The sequence below is a fragment of the Typopeltis vanoorti genome, chromosome 22 (assembly GCF_054136105.1).
Source record: "Typopeltis vanoorti isolate ZY-2024b chromosome 22, IOZ_Tvanoo_1.0, whole genome shotgun sequence".
Classification (NCBI taxonomy): domain Eukaryota; kingdom Metazoa; phylum Arthropoda; class Arachnida; order Uropygi; family Thelyphonidae; genus Typopeltis; species Typopeltis vanoorti.
The window spans coordinates 83,934,881-83,949,327 of NC_143570.1; the positions used below are offsets into that span (position 1 = coordinate 83,934,881).

The following is a 14,447-nucleotide window of genomic DNA, read 5'->3' on the forward strand; positions in this document are numbered from 1 at the left end:
GTTTGGGAAGCACTGATTTATGGCAAGTAATTAGTTGCGAATTAATCGGAATTCGCAACTGTAGTTCGCATTAGTTACGGCTACTTTGTTGTCCTTAAGCTAATTTCATTTTAACTAAGGTTCAGTCAAGAGTCCCGTGTTGTATTATGCGCCACTCTCAATCTCATATTGTTTTGCATTAAAAGAATAACAAATGTATGACCGATATTTATTTATTTTTTCTGTTCTTCATATTCTTGGACCTTTTTCAATAACTTCATCCAAATGTTTTTCCATCGATTGGGAAATAACCGATAAACAGATTATGGCTTTTTTTAATTCTCCACTTCATGGCTAATCGCCGTGAAGTGTCCATATTTGGATTCACTTTCCTTTTTACGCTTCATTGTTTAGTTAAGAATGAAACTCCACAGCAACCACCAGTGACTTAGCTTCATTTGGTGGAAACGAGTGTTAGTAGCAGCGGATAAGCTGTGTTGCCTATGTACTTTTATGCGATTACGAAAAATGAGTCATGTTTTGAGAAAACAATGAAATAGCGTTTGCACCACACTGGACGAATGTATGTTTGCATGTTTCTCTTGTGAATAAATTCGTGAAATAGCGCCTTCATGACATCCAAAAAATTTGTCTGTTTCTACGCTGTGTAGAGCTAAATAATGTAACATAGTACGACAGCTTAATAGACGTTTCTTACATTATCGTATATGGATGTCTATTAATGTCTTAATGTGTGTTAATTGTTTCATCGTCCGGTGTGAGATCACCCTCCTGCTAACCGGAGTGGATTGGAATAGTTCAATATTCAATCACTTGAGTAGGGTTCCGGGTTATATAGCCCTTCTCCAGAGACTAAACTTTGTGAAGCAGCTAAGGTAAGCAAGATGATGACCTTTCACCGGACGATGAAACGTTTGCCACATTAAGATATTAATATTAACAGACATCCATGCCTGTAGTAGATTCGAACCTCCTACATATTGCTTATCCGGCGGACGCACTATCCACTGGACTAGGCCTATATTATTGCTAAATATTGAAGTAAAAGAGTCGGAAAGGATTAATCTTAGCTGCAAGCCCCATCAGAAGGAAGGGTTGATATTTGTTTTATTACCCTTCCATTTATTATGTAAAATATAATTTTCGGACATGAGCTGTTGTGTGGTCTATAATCAAAATGAACAGTTCGGAAAAGTGATGTCAGATCAGTGGAGCCTTTAATCAAAAGCTCTAATAAAAAAGCTCTTCGGAGTTCATATCTTTTAAGCAGTGCAGAACCAAGGTAACTCATGCTAAAGTATATAAGGTTCAAAGGAAAAATATTTTCTAATCTAACTTCTAATTTTCTAATCATGGATATCTTTTATCCTTTTTATTTTAATGATTAACGTTTCTTTGCTACATTAAAATATCCCATGAAAAGGGACTTACTTTATTGTATAGATTAGTATGAGCTGTAGAGTAATCAAAAGAATTGGTTGTTCGACACCTGCCGAGATCGCGCCTCTGTTTTTTGTGAAATGTTTTCGTATTGTGAAATGGCAGAAGTGAAGAAGCAATATGCAAGCATGAAATTTCATGCAGAAGTCAGTAATGCGGATAGCGAAACCTGTAAATTATTAATTATCACATTTGCGGATGTAATGTTAAACTGTTAGGAAACATTTGAATATCATGCTCAGTTTAAGGATAACCAAAATTCTATTAATGAAGATTGATTAAAAACAGCAGTTCATCCTTCAGCCCATCAATTATGCTCAGTGAAAAATCAGTTGCATTCTGTGGTATTTACGATTCGTTAAGCGAAAGTGGAAAGCATACATTTCCTACGGGATATACCAAACACTTTTCCCTTGCGAACTTGGAATCTCATCCAAGACGGAAATAGTGGGGAAAATGGGAATGAAATTTTTGGGCATGGCATCAGTAATATACGGAATACTTTTCGTTTAAGGTTGTTGGTCATGCATGTTAGTTCCTCGGACTACTCCTGATTAAGTGGGAGAAATACATCTTCGTTAAATGACAGACTCGCTTAATCACCAAGCTCAGTTAGAAGGAAATACCTTTTGAATAATATCTTCCTTTAGTTTGTTGGAATACATTTAAGGACCGGATTTGTCGGAGTGAACTAAAATATATATAACTCAACATATAGCTGTAGCTCTTGTATATAATACAAACTAAAATTGAAATTTAATATTTGACTTGGGGTACTCGAGTTAGTTACAAGGGATAGACTTACCAGAAGGCAGAAGTTCAGTTTCAAGTATTTCTAGTTCCATGTATTTGGTCTGAAGACTGACTATTTTGTCAAGAGTGAACACCACAGCAGGACCCACGAAGAACATCCAGAACCTAGGTGTCTGAAATAAAGTGATAATACAGTATAAGGTGACAATCTAACATCATAAGAGAACACGAACTATCTTAATATGTACAACTAAGTAGCCTCGTAGTCACAAAACAGCAACTCAGAATGAAAAATTTGTGAGGTCTATACTTGGAAACGATAAATGACATCAGTTGATCAGTTCGACTGTATTTATGGATAAGAATTTTCTAGAAAGTTTTGAGTACACGATCTATGGTTTCATGAAAGAGAATCAGCAGTTTGATAACATTAATTTTTCTTATATATATATATATATATGTTACCGCTAAAGCTCGAAAGCCGTTAATGTGCACATTTCCTAGCTAATCTGCAGATTAACTGATTTGCTCCGTTAAGGTGCGGAATCAAGGTTTTCCGCATTTTACCTAGGTAATGTGCACATTAACGGCTTCCCTATCGTTAAAGTTCAAAAGTTTGTTTCTCTCATTTCCTTTCCCTACTCCTTCCTCCCCTCTCCCTCCACTTTTAGTTTGGTTTCGCCAGTGTCATATGTTTTGCAAATTCATTTCCTTAATTGTAATAATATTTTAAACCGTTTGATTCTTTGTATTATAGTTTTTTAATTGATTGATGATTGATTCTATCAACTAATTTGTTGATTGTTTGATTGTATTAACTTGATTCTTTAGATATCGAAAAATAAATAAATAACATTATGTTAATTTAAGCGTACAGAAACGTTGCTGTTGTTCCAGCAAAGATCTTATTTTCACTTTAACGAGTGCCTAGTAGGTAATGTGCAGATTATCTAGATAATTTGCAGATTACCTAGGTAATTTGAGAAATGAAACAATTTTCGGCACTTTAACGGATCACCCTAGTTAATTTGCACAATACCTAGATAATCTGTAGAATAACTGATTTCTGCACTTTAGCGGTAACATATATATGTAGAAAGTTTTTTTTTACCTTGGGTATAATAAATGTTAAAGATGCCAACTATTTTAAACTTGGGTTTACTCCATTTCCCAAGTAAGCAAACAGACAAATAAGTCAAGTTTGCGCCTGCACTTAGTGCAAGTCTAAGTGACCCGTAAATTAGTACAAGGCAAGGCAACTCGTGGTAAAGGTGGAATAAGCTCTGATCACTAAACAGGTTTAAAATAGCTTGGCATCTTTAACATTTATTATACCCAAGGTAAAAAAACTTTCTACATCTATCTCTCATCCTGAGATTCTTATTTAATAAGGTCAAAGCACCTTTTGGTAACTTGTTTTGGTAAAATACTTATAAGCTCTGTATTACTTAACTTTGGTATTTCTAGCCTGGCTCCCACTGATGAGACCTCAATAAAGGTCGAAACCGGTCTGGGTAGTGGCCCCTTGCCTTTAATGCATAGCATCATACATCTCCTCAAGGAGATGGGCTTTGCATTAAGGGTAAATATTAAGAATAGTGATCAGAGCTTATACCACCTTTACCACAAGTTGCCTAGACTTGCACTACCTTGTTGGTCAGTTAGGCTCACACTACGTGCAGGTAGTGTGAGCCTAACTTAAATTTGCGCCTGCACGTAGGCTCACACTACGTGCAGGCGCAAATTTGACTTAATTGTCGGCTTGCTTACTTGGGAAATGGAGTAAAACCAGGTTTAAAATAGCTTGCCATCTTATAAGAAGTATGTAGAAAGTATTTTACCTTGGGTATAATAAATGTTAAAGATACCAAGCTATTTTAAACCTGGTTTTACTCCATTTCCCAAGCAGGCGCAAACTTGACTTGTTTGTCTGTTTGCTTACTTGGGAAATGGAGTAAAACCAGGTTTAAAATAGCTTGGCATCTTAAATATATATATATATATTTAAGATTCTAATCAAGTGAAGAAGCGAGTCTCTTTTGTAAATCGCCCGTTTAAAAAGAAAAAAAACTGTGTCATTCGAGATCCACTAAGTTAAAGACATCTGACTCATTTGCATATAAACACAATCAAGTGTTTATATGCAAATGATTTAGATTTTTTTAACTACAAGCAAAATAAAGATATACAGTAGTAGTGATTTAACAGTGTTTCTCGATTATTTCGGGGTTTGATTAATTTTGATAACAAATAATGATCGCAGTACATTAGTGTAGGAAAATAAGTATTCGTAAGCTTTAGATATAACCGTTGCGTTGACCAATCTACTTTTGCTGCTGCTGAGTATCGAAGTGGCCTTCAACGATAAGCACTAAGCAGTTGTATGCCATTGTTCTGACGTGAAGGTTTTTCTCTCGTGATGAAAAGACGTTCTTTATGCTTTGAGTCCGATAGGAAATTCGGGAGAATGAAATGTAATCGTTAATACAATGACGTAAGAATAAAACAGCAGAACTGTTGGCTTTCAAATTAAGAGTAAAAATATTTAAAAATCCTAATTTGCCAATTATTTTCATAATTCTAATACTAAAAAAAATATTTATTTGCAAAATGTCCGAAATGTTGTCAGTGTGTTAAGTGGAACTAATTACTTCTCGTTATTTCTCACTTTCTATACGGGGCGTTAGCGACTGCTCCTACATATGGTTGCGATTTCAAAATTATGAACACCAGAATCCGAACTTGCAAAATTCATACTGTTGTCGTAGTAGTGTTTGGATTTATAAGCAAATCAATTAAGGCTATGAATCCAATGTATTATGCCTATAAATTACATGTGTTCCTAAGTCTGATTTTTCTGTTTTGATGAATGAAAAACGCTTGTTTCCAGACGGACACATATTTAACATAGGTGTTCCTAAGAACATATTTAAAGTCTTTTCAACTGAAAGTGAGTTACCACATATGGCGCTGGAAGGATTTTTCTTATCAGAAATTGTTTTTCATTTCCAAAACAGGTAAGCTGGCTAAAAGAATTCATGCAAGTAATAAACACAATGCACTGTTCTTATAGCCTTAGTTGCTTCGATAGTAATCTCTTAAGAATAATAACAACACTGCTGTTCGAAAGGAATCTGGGATCGCCTAATTCGAGCCGAGATATTTTCAAGGTTGAGGTTCAAAAATGTCTAAATTAATATCCATGAGAAAAACTTTGAGATTAGGAATTACGATATCTCCCTCTCCTTTAATGAGATCCTGATATAACTGTAAATACTGTTCAACTAATATTCGTTATTGATCAGATGACGAATTAACTATTGGGATGGTATTTCATAGATTGCTCTTGCAGTCATGTTCAAAACGATACATCTGACGTTCGTGCCAGGTGATAATTGAACAATAATTCGTCCTATTCTTCTTTACAGTGCAATAATAACAATTGTCAGCCAACGTCCACTTCTTGTTTCAGCTCCTCGGTTAGCGTCTAGACCCATTCGCACAATTGCAGTATTCCAGATCGATATTCATTGCTTGCATCAAATGTTAGTCTAGTTTGCCACTGCGTGCTGCAAAGTGCAACTATATTCTTTGATAATTTCATCAGTGCATTTGTGGTGAACCACACTGGTTGATATATGTCTCATCTCGTAAATGCCTGTCATTTGGGTTCAGCGTAGCTTGTCCAAGGTTGGAATGTCGAAGTGTAGCCAAATTTCAGACAGTACTGATGTCTGCATTCCCATAAACATAATTCTATTTCCAGGAGAAGTGAGAAACTTAATTACTACTCATGGTTTCATACGCAATAGTTTCATCTTCTCATAGTGCATCATTTTGTTTTCAGTAATTCACACATCACTAGTATTAGCCCGAATTGCAACATTACAAAGGTCAGGAAAGTCTGATAAACGAGTGCTGTTCAGTACGCACCGCTGCTTGTTTATTTGATTTAAAAAGGGGCTATCACAACACTCTGTCTTATTCAATTAATAAGATAGAGTGTTATGGCTTTAGTTGTACATAGTATAGTACTCATGTTCAATATTTCATGATCCAGTTCGAGCAACTGTGGTTAACATGGTGGCAGATTTATGACGTCAGCAATAATAGAATCTCACATAACACCATAGTTTTGTTTCGTTATATAATTTAATTATTTGGCGAAATATAAATAATAAGTCTAATTTAAACTTCTAGGAACTCTGTAATAAATATTCTAAGTTTCATTAAACTCCGTTTAACGAGCACAAACTTCTATTAAATGCGTACACGGGAACAATCATGCGAAACGTAAGATGATATAGAAATAAAATAATAATTTGTTTACTTACTCCAGTTAATTTAGCAAGCCCATGGATCAGACACAAGATGTATAAGAGGACATATAAAGAATGCGTTGACCAGAAATAGCTGTAAGCTTTCTGCCTAATACGAGGATGAGCAAACACGAAAATGATACACACCAGCACAAATAGGATAATTCCCGTTATCCCTACAATCAAAATATGAGAGAAATTAAACAAAGAAATATATCATTATAATGAGGAATCAGAAATCATTCGCAAAGTACGTCACTCGAAAGATATACGCATAAAAACATGATAGTGATGCGCATCCTGAATGAGAGTATGATAAACCATTTCTTATTACATTCATATTTGCGAATTTAGGGACACAAAACACACGTGTTGAAATGATTATTTTACTTGTTATTAGGTAATAAAATAACACTTGACATTTCGACCACTGTATCGAGGTCATCATCAGAAAAATACATGTTTATATGAAGACAAGCTACATGCTCTTGCACTCTATAAAGGTAAATTGAATCTACGCTGTTATTTGATTTTTACTAGTGGTAAAAAAAACACAATAAACCCTACTAAAGTCCTCCAGTACTAAGCTTTTCTTCAGGACGTGTACAGTTCAGGTTGCTATACTAAGATTTTCTTCTGGACTTGTACCATTCAGGTTGCTATTGAATTTAAAAAAAAAAATTTTTTTTAATTAAAAAAAAATTTGCCAAGTCTTCTTGTATTGAGATTTTTCTTTGACTTGTTCTGGTTGCTATAATTGTTGTAAATGGGTCCTCCACATTCTTGGAATGGTTAGACCGTCATTTTTGTTCAGATTAGGATTGTGTTTGAGCATTTCACATGAGTCTTTAAATTTTCTCTCGAACCAGATTTTGGTGCGGTGGAGGGACTTGGTACCTTTCCAGTCAATTCTGTGGTATGTCTGGAGTGCGTGGTCTGAAAGGCCGGTTTTTTCCAAAATGGAGGTATTTAATGGTTTGTGTTCGTCCTTCCTAATTGGGATGTTTCGATCTGTTTACCCTATGTATGGTAAGTTACATGTGCATTGTATTTTGTAAATCCCTGGGTGAGCTAGGTGTGGAAGAGGATCTTTGCAAGAACTGAGTAGGTGTCTTAATTTTGTCGGGGGTTTAAAGGTGGTTTTGAAAGATATTCTTAAAATATTTTTTTTAGTGGTGTCTCTATATACGATCTTGTGAATAGATTTTTTACTATATCCATTTTTTTTTATAAACGTATGGTTGATGATCTCGTATTCCTGGTTTAGAGCTTGCTCATTTAAACAAACTGTTAGAGCTCTGTGTTTAAGGGTACTTATGACACCTAGTTTTTGTGTTGGGTGGTGGTAAGAATTTTTGTGTATATACTGGCATGTGTGTGGGTTTGCGGTAGACTAAGAAGGAGAGACATCCTGAGGCGAGACGTGTGACAAGTGTATCTAGGAAAGGAAGTGAGTTGGGTTTTTTTTTTCTGTTTCAATAGTGAATTGGATACGTTTGTGTTGTTTGTTTAGGTGGCTCAAAGTCTGCCATATAAAAGTTAGCTAATGGGGGGAAAAGTGGTGAGCCCATGGCTGTACCTTGTTTTTGAAGGTAAAAATTGTTTTGCCACACGAAATATCCGGAGCGGAGTACGTGAGCAAAGAGAGCCGTGATGTCGTGTGGAAATATGTTCTTTAGGAGCAAAATAGTATCGATGATCGGGACATTGGTGAAAAGGACAGTTATGTCAAAGCTGACTAATAAATGTTGATCGTTGAGTGTAATGTTTTTAATTTTGCTTATGAAATATTGTGCATTTTTTATGTAGGAAGGGGAATGACCTACCAATTCCTTGAGTGTGGCCGCTAATTTTTTGGCTAAGTGATAATTCGGACTGCCGATTCCTTCAACAATCGGGCGTCGTAGCATGTTTGTTTTGTGTATTTTTGGCATGTCGTAAATTCTGGGCGCGCGGGCATAATGAGGTATTAGTTGTTTGGTAGTTTCTTCAGGATACTTATGGAGTATCCATGTTAACACATGGATAATCCACAGAGACACCACTAAAAACAAAAAAGCTTTCAAGAATGCCATTGCCATTCCTTATGTAGAGGCATTTCAGAAAAATAGACAGAACAGTACACAAATACAACATCAAAACCACCTTTAAACCCCCGACAAAATTAAGACACCTACTCAGGTCTTCCAAAGATCCTCTTCCACAACTAGCCCACCCAGGGATTTACAAAATACAATGCACATGTACCTTACCATACATAGGGTAAACAGAGCGAAACATCCCAATTAGGAAGGACGAACACAAACGACACATTAAATACCTCCATTTTGGAAAAGAAAACGGCCTTTCAGACCATGCACTCCAGACATACCACAGAATTGACTGGAAAGGTACCAAGTCCCTACACCGCACCAAAACCTGGTTCGAGAGGAAATTTAAAGAAGCATGTAAAATGCTCAAACACAATCCTAATCTGAACAAAAATGACGGTCTAACCATTCCAAGAATGTAGAGGACCCATTTACAACCATTATAGCAACCAGAACAAGCCAAAGAAAAATCTCAATACAAGAAGACTTGGCAAAGGTGTTTTTTTTTTTTTTTAACATTCAATAGCAACCTGAATAGTACAAGTACAGAAGAAAATCTTAGTATAGCAACCTGAACTGTACAAGTCCTGAAGAAAAGCTTAGTACCGAAGGACTATAGAAAGGTTTATGGTGTGTTTTTTTTTACCACTAGAGGTCAGGCTAAATAAAAGATCAATTAAGAGCGTAGATTCAGTTTACCTTTATAGAGTGCAAGAGCATGTAGCTTGTCTTCATATACACATATATTTTTCTGATGACGACCTCGATACAGGGGTCGAAATGTCAAGTGTTATTTTATTACCTAATAATAAGTAAAATAATCATTTCAACACGTGTGTTTTGTGTCCCTAAATTCGTAAATATGAATGCTGATCACCGTGTAAACTTAAAAGAAAGAGTCATTTCTTATTACAGATGTTCATCGAAATCCATAAGGATTTTAATATTCTGGATGTATTATCAACTTACAGTATAAAAATTTAGAATATGTGAAGGATCCTTTGTGTAAAGTCGAATCCTAATCGATTCTCACCACCCAACCTGAATTCATACGCCGCTTTAGATTTTAGTGCAAATGCTGTGGCGAAATTACCCCTCAGCTAGCGTATCCGCTCTTCTAGTTGCCTAGAACATGTAACCACGTGTTCTAGACAGCTATTTTAGGATGCTGCTGAGCACTGATCACATGGGAAAAACAGAGGATCTTTCGTAGTTCGATAAAGGGCTAATTGTGGATGCCAGTCTAGCCATAGCCACGATTTTGAAAAGAACAGAGCCTACTGGTTTCTCGAAAGGTGAGATTCCTGGGTGTTTAATCAGTGGAAAAATAACACGCTTTCTTGGTCTAAGAGGCATAATTGTGGTCCTTGGACAGTCTGTCAGGAATGAGATCGCCGTCGTCTGAGAAGGCTTGTACCGACAAATAGAACCTCTTGTGCAGTAACTGACCGAAGCATTTAATGACGGCTGTTCCCGAACTATGCGCTGGGAATTGAAGAGGATCGGTTTTCAATTATTTAATCATTTGAAAATTTACCATGTCAGATAGAAATAGATGCCTATACGGAAACCACTGGTTTCTGCGGTATTAAATAAACGTTTCTAATTCGGTGGAAGGTTATGTGCACATTAATACCGTGGGTGAGTTAAAGATTGTTTTCTCTTTTTTATTAATTATTATAATTTTTTGTATTTCTGATGGGAAAAACATCAGAAATACAAAATCCTGTTCAGAGATCAAACAGGGAACTTTTTTCTAGCCACTTCAGGCCTCCAATAAGCAGGGCGATGGTCTCACACCTGGCGATGAAATGCATTTATAACCTAAAGTAGTTACAAACATCCATGGCCAGTGGAGTTCGAATCTGTAGCCTGTTGGAGAGCAGATACGCTAACAACTCGGCCAACCAGCCCAGCATAATATAATAGTAGCTACATCCTTCTAATGTAACTATCATTTGTATTTCCTGAATGATAATGTTGGTACTATTTAGAATTGAGAAAATATGAACCTTTGAACTCCGGGGGGGGGGAGGATAAGTCTCCGGAAGAATTTTTTTTATTTTTTTAATGTAGCTCCCATCCACCAGAGGTTGATGTGGTAGAACGTAGGTGTGATTTGACTCGCTGAGTTTGTTTCACGTGAAAAAAAAAAAAACGCGTGAAAAGGTTTTTTTTTCTTTTCATAATATGACCTTCTGTTCTATAATGGAGGATCCTAAAGCTCGTAGCTTGTAAAAGTTCCTCACTGCCTACCTGCATTGAAAGTGAAGATTGCTCGCTAACTAAACCTTCATCGCATGAGAGGCTGCAGTTATTCCAACCTCTTCTTGACCATCTTCTTATATGTTGTTGCAACATGTTACTCTTCATCACATATTAATTGATTTCATTCAGTCATTCTCATAACAGTATTGCGTTTCCAGTAAACACTCGAGCTATTTCGTATAAATCTTTATCATTCAATTTTCTCACTATTTTGCATAATTAAGGCAATAAAAGTGATTGGATATTTTTATGTAACTCTCGCCGAGGAAAGATTAAAAACCTACATGAATACCTTGGTTGGACAGTTTTTTTTTATTATTATTATTGATATTTTTTTATTTATCTTTACATCATCTGGAAACCAAACACGGTACTTTTTCAAGCCCCTCGAGGCCTCCTATAAGCGGGGAAGTAGTCTTACACCTGACGATGAAATTCATCTCCCACCTAAAGACAATCGCAAACATCCATCCCCATGGGAGATTTGAACCGCAGCGTGTTGGTCGGAGAGCGGATAAGCCAACCTCTTAGTAACATACCTAAAATGTCAGACTTCATAGAAGCTTCTGTTAAAACAGCTTTAAATATATATACTTGATTAAACCAAAATTTATTCCATTATATTCGAAAATATCGTTAACTAGTTATTGAGGGATGAAAACCGATTTTTAAAGTGACGATCTTTGCAAATGAGTAATAGCTTAAGAACCTCTTCTGATTCTTGAAAAATAAAAGTTATTCACACAAACATCATACTTACCAGTTATTGTTTGAAACAGCCAAAATGCAATCGTTGGTTTGAAGTCAGAGCTATAAGAAGTAAAGCAGTGATGCATTTCATTTGATGTTCTTTGCAAGGATGTTTGAAACATATATACAATAACGTCTAAGAATTAGAATGAAAATAATAAATCTTTTGAGAGAAAGTACATACACGAACTAACATAAAGTAAGAGTACTTTATAATGAAAATATACTTCGACTGACGATCTAATTTAAATGACTTTGTTGCAGATCAGATATTAAATGCAGTATTACATAAATAAATTCCAAGCATGCTTGGTGGAATGAAGATGAACTCTTGTCAAGCTTTTATATTTTTACTTCTGTGAATTTGCAGTTGTCTGTACGTATTCTCGCACATACACCTGTATTAAAATTTATCATTTATTTAATATTATGCAATATTATATAATATTATGCAAATAAGTAGAGAAAATCTAGAAAGTGTACTTACTCGAAGTGCATCTCTTTGGTTAGACAGCGAAGATGCTCCAATGGCTGAGTCGACACGTGGTAAAAATTGATGTAATGACCAACCGTGTGGATCACTGAAGGACAGAAATAAAGTTATTCATTAACTTTGATATAATTAATTTGGCTTCTCATATCAGTACATATGCAGATACTGCATTTCTTGAGTGTAGCTTTTATCCTTGCACAATTTTATAACAGTTTAAAATGCATTTTCAATGCATAAGACATGAGTAAGAAGAAATAACTGCATTTCCATAAGTCGATAGAGTTGATTTCATTCCCTAGTACTCGTATATGTGCCTGTATCGTTAGTAATTATTTGTTGATTATTAATTGTCTAAGACCAAGCATTCTGATTAGAGATCATTACTAACAAACAGTATAGATCGGAGGCAGGGATTATATTTTTTTCTTTTAACTGCTTGTTTAGTATTATGCGTTATTTTCAAATTATTATATTATATATTACGTTTGCGAAATTATATTTTAGTCCTTAACTATTTTCACGAGCCTCCGTAGCTCGGATGGTATAGACGAATCTCTTTGGTCGGAAAGACTTGGGTTCAATTCCCGTCAGTGACGTAAGGAACCTTTATCTGGTCTCTTTCGATGAAAGGTGAGTTAGCGGGTCTTATACGGGGGGGGGTCACCCAAAAACTCGGATTTTTCGTCCACCAGAACAGGCAAACCGGCCCCGTGAACACACTCATCTACAGACATAGGACACACACTGGGGATAACCACCTTATACTCGAGACGGGTACTGTTTGGAAGGGCTAAGGACAGTTCCGTAACAGGCCACTGGGTAAAAAAGGAAGAAGAAGAACTATTTTCACATTCATAATCATATGGCACAGTGCCTGGATAGTCCCTTTAGAAATGTCGTCGCAGAACTAGACCGCCTAAATAAAAATTGTTCTAAATTCTATTCGAGTCTGTGACTAGAGGAACTTTTTCTAATACTTTTTTCGACCGGATCCCGAGAACTGGTAAATATAATTTTCCATCCTGTTAACTAAAGTCGAGTTTTTAACTCCTCATCTCAAAAAAATCGACCATATAAATTATACCATTACAGAAAATAACGGGTGGGAGGATCAACATTCACGAAATGGCGGTAGCTGTCTGCCGTACGCTCTCTGTCTCCTGAAAAGCTTTTATTTATTTATTGACAGTTTGGACTTGCTACCATTAATAGATGTAGAATGGCTGCCTATTAGTCTTCAAAAAAGTTTGTTAGGACTAAAGAAACTCCGTCTTTGAATTTGAATTCGAAAAATTTGACAAAGAATACTTCCTTTGGGGGAAAAGATGTTACAGGAGTTTATATATATATATATATATATACAATCTCGACGCTTAAAAGCATAAGAGATCATAGACGAAGAAGAAGATATATATATATACAGGTCTTGCAACTTGTAATGTGCGGAAGGTGCTATAAAAATACGGGTGATAGTGAATAATTCTAGATAGAGATCCCAGTTGTTAATCCACCCAACCGCCTCATTCCAACAATCCCATAGAGTACGTTTTTTTTAGTGCATATATATTCTTATTCCAGTTCTCTTGGCCTTCGCGTTTTAACAAGCTCTGGTTATACGGGCTTTAATATGTAGTTGGACTGTTGCATGCGTCTTGATCCTTTGACTAAAGAACGTGTAGAAGATACAGGTCAACTCTTAGAGTAATCATATGATTTAAAAAAAAAAATCCACAGCAATGGATGATCAGTACCTCCTCTGTCGGCTAGATAAACAAATAAATCAAAAACAGCACTCTTACTCCACATCAGTTCGCTGCTACCTGTGTTGTGGAAATCATAACAGCCACACATTTCTGGAGTTCTGCACACTTCATGAACACATCCAATATATCAACACAACATTAAGAATAAGGGAGACAATAATTATTTGAGTAGATTAAAAAAAATTGTTAGTTTAGTTAGCAGATGGTCACTTGCGATATGACTCGGCCCAATCAGTACGTAATATTTTTATACTGTGTATCTTAATGGAAACTGAAACATCTTAAAAATAATACTTTTAAATTGTTATCTCAAGTACGTTTGACACCACTTGATACACAATGTGTTTGATATCTTGGAATATTTATATGACGATAGTTGTCATATTTTTCATTCCTTACTAACGTATATAATTTACAAATTATGAAACTGTACTTGCGTGCACCCATTTCTTCAAGATCCCTTCTTTCTTTATCTGGTTCCTCATAATTATCATAATTATCAAAATATGATTCATATATGTATATTTACCAAAACATGATTTCACCGGGGATATTTTTTGTGGTTAAAGAT

General features: G+C 35.7%; 1 protein-coding gene across 1 annotated transcript in view; it reads right to left on the reverse strand.

The window, feature by feature from the left end:
• LOC150094527 (dual oxidase-like) overlaps nucleotides 1-14,447 on the reverse strand; it is a 290,860-nt gene that overhangs the window by 27,331 nt on the left and 249,082 nt on the right. The window contains exons 23-26 of the mRNA XM_090412281.1: nucleotides 12,108-12,201; nucleotides 11,631-11,680; nucleotides 6,528-6,688; nucleotides 2,246-2,366 (exon numbers count right to left, since the gene is read on the reverse strand). Of these exons, the coding sequence (XP_090268407.1) occupies nucleotides 2,246-2,366; nucleotides 6,528-6,688; nucleotides 11,631-11,680; nucleotides 12,108-12,201 (426 nt within the window). The remainder of the gene's footprint in view (nucleotides 1-2,245; nucleotides 2,367-6,527; nucleotides 6,689-11,630; nucleotides 11,681-12,107; nucleotides 12,202-14,447) is intronic.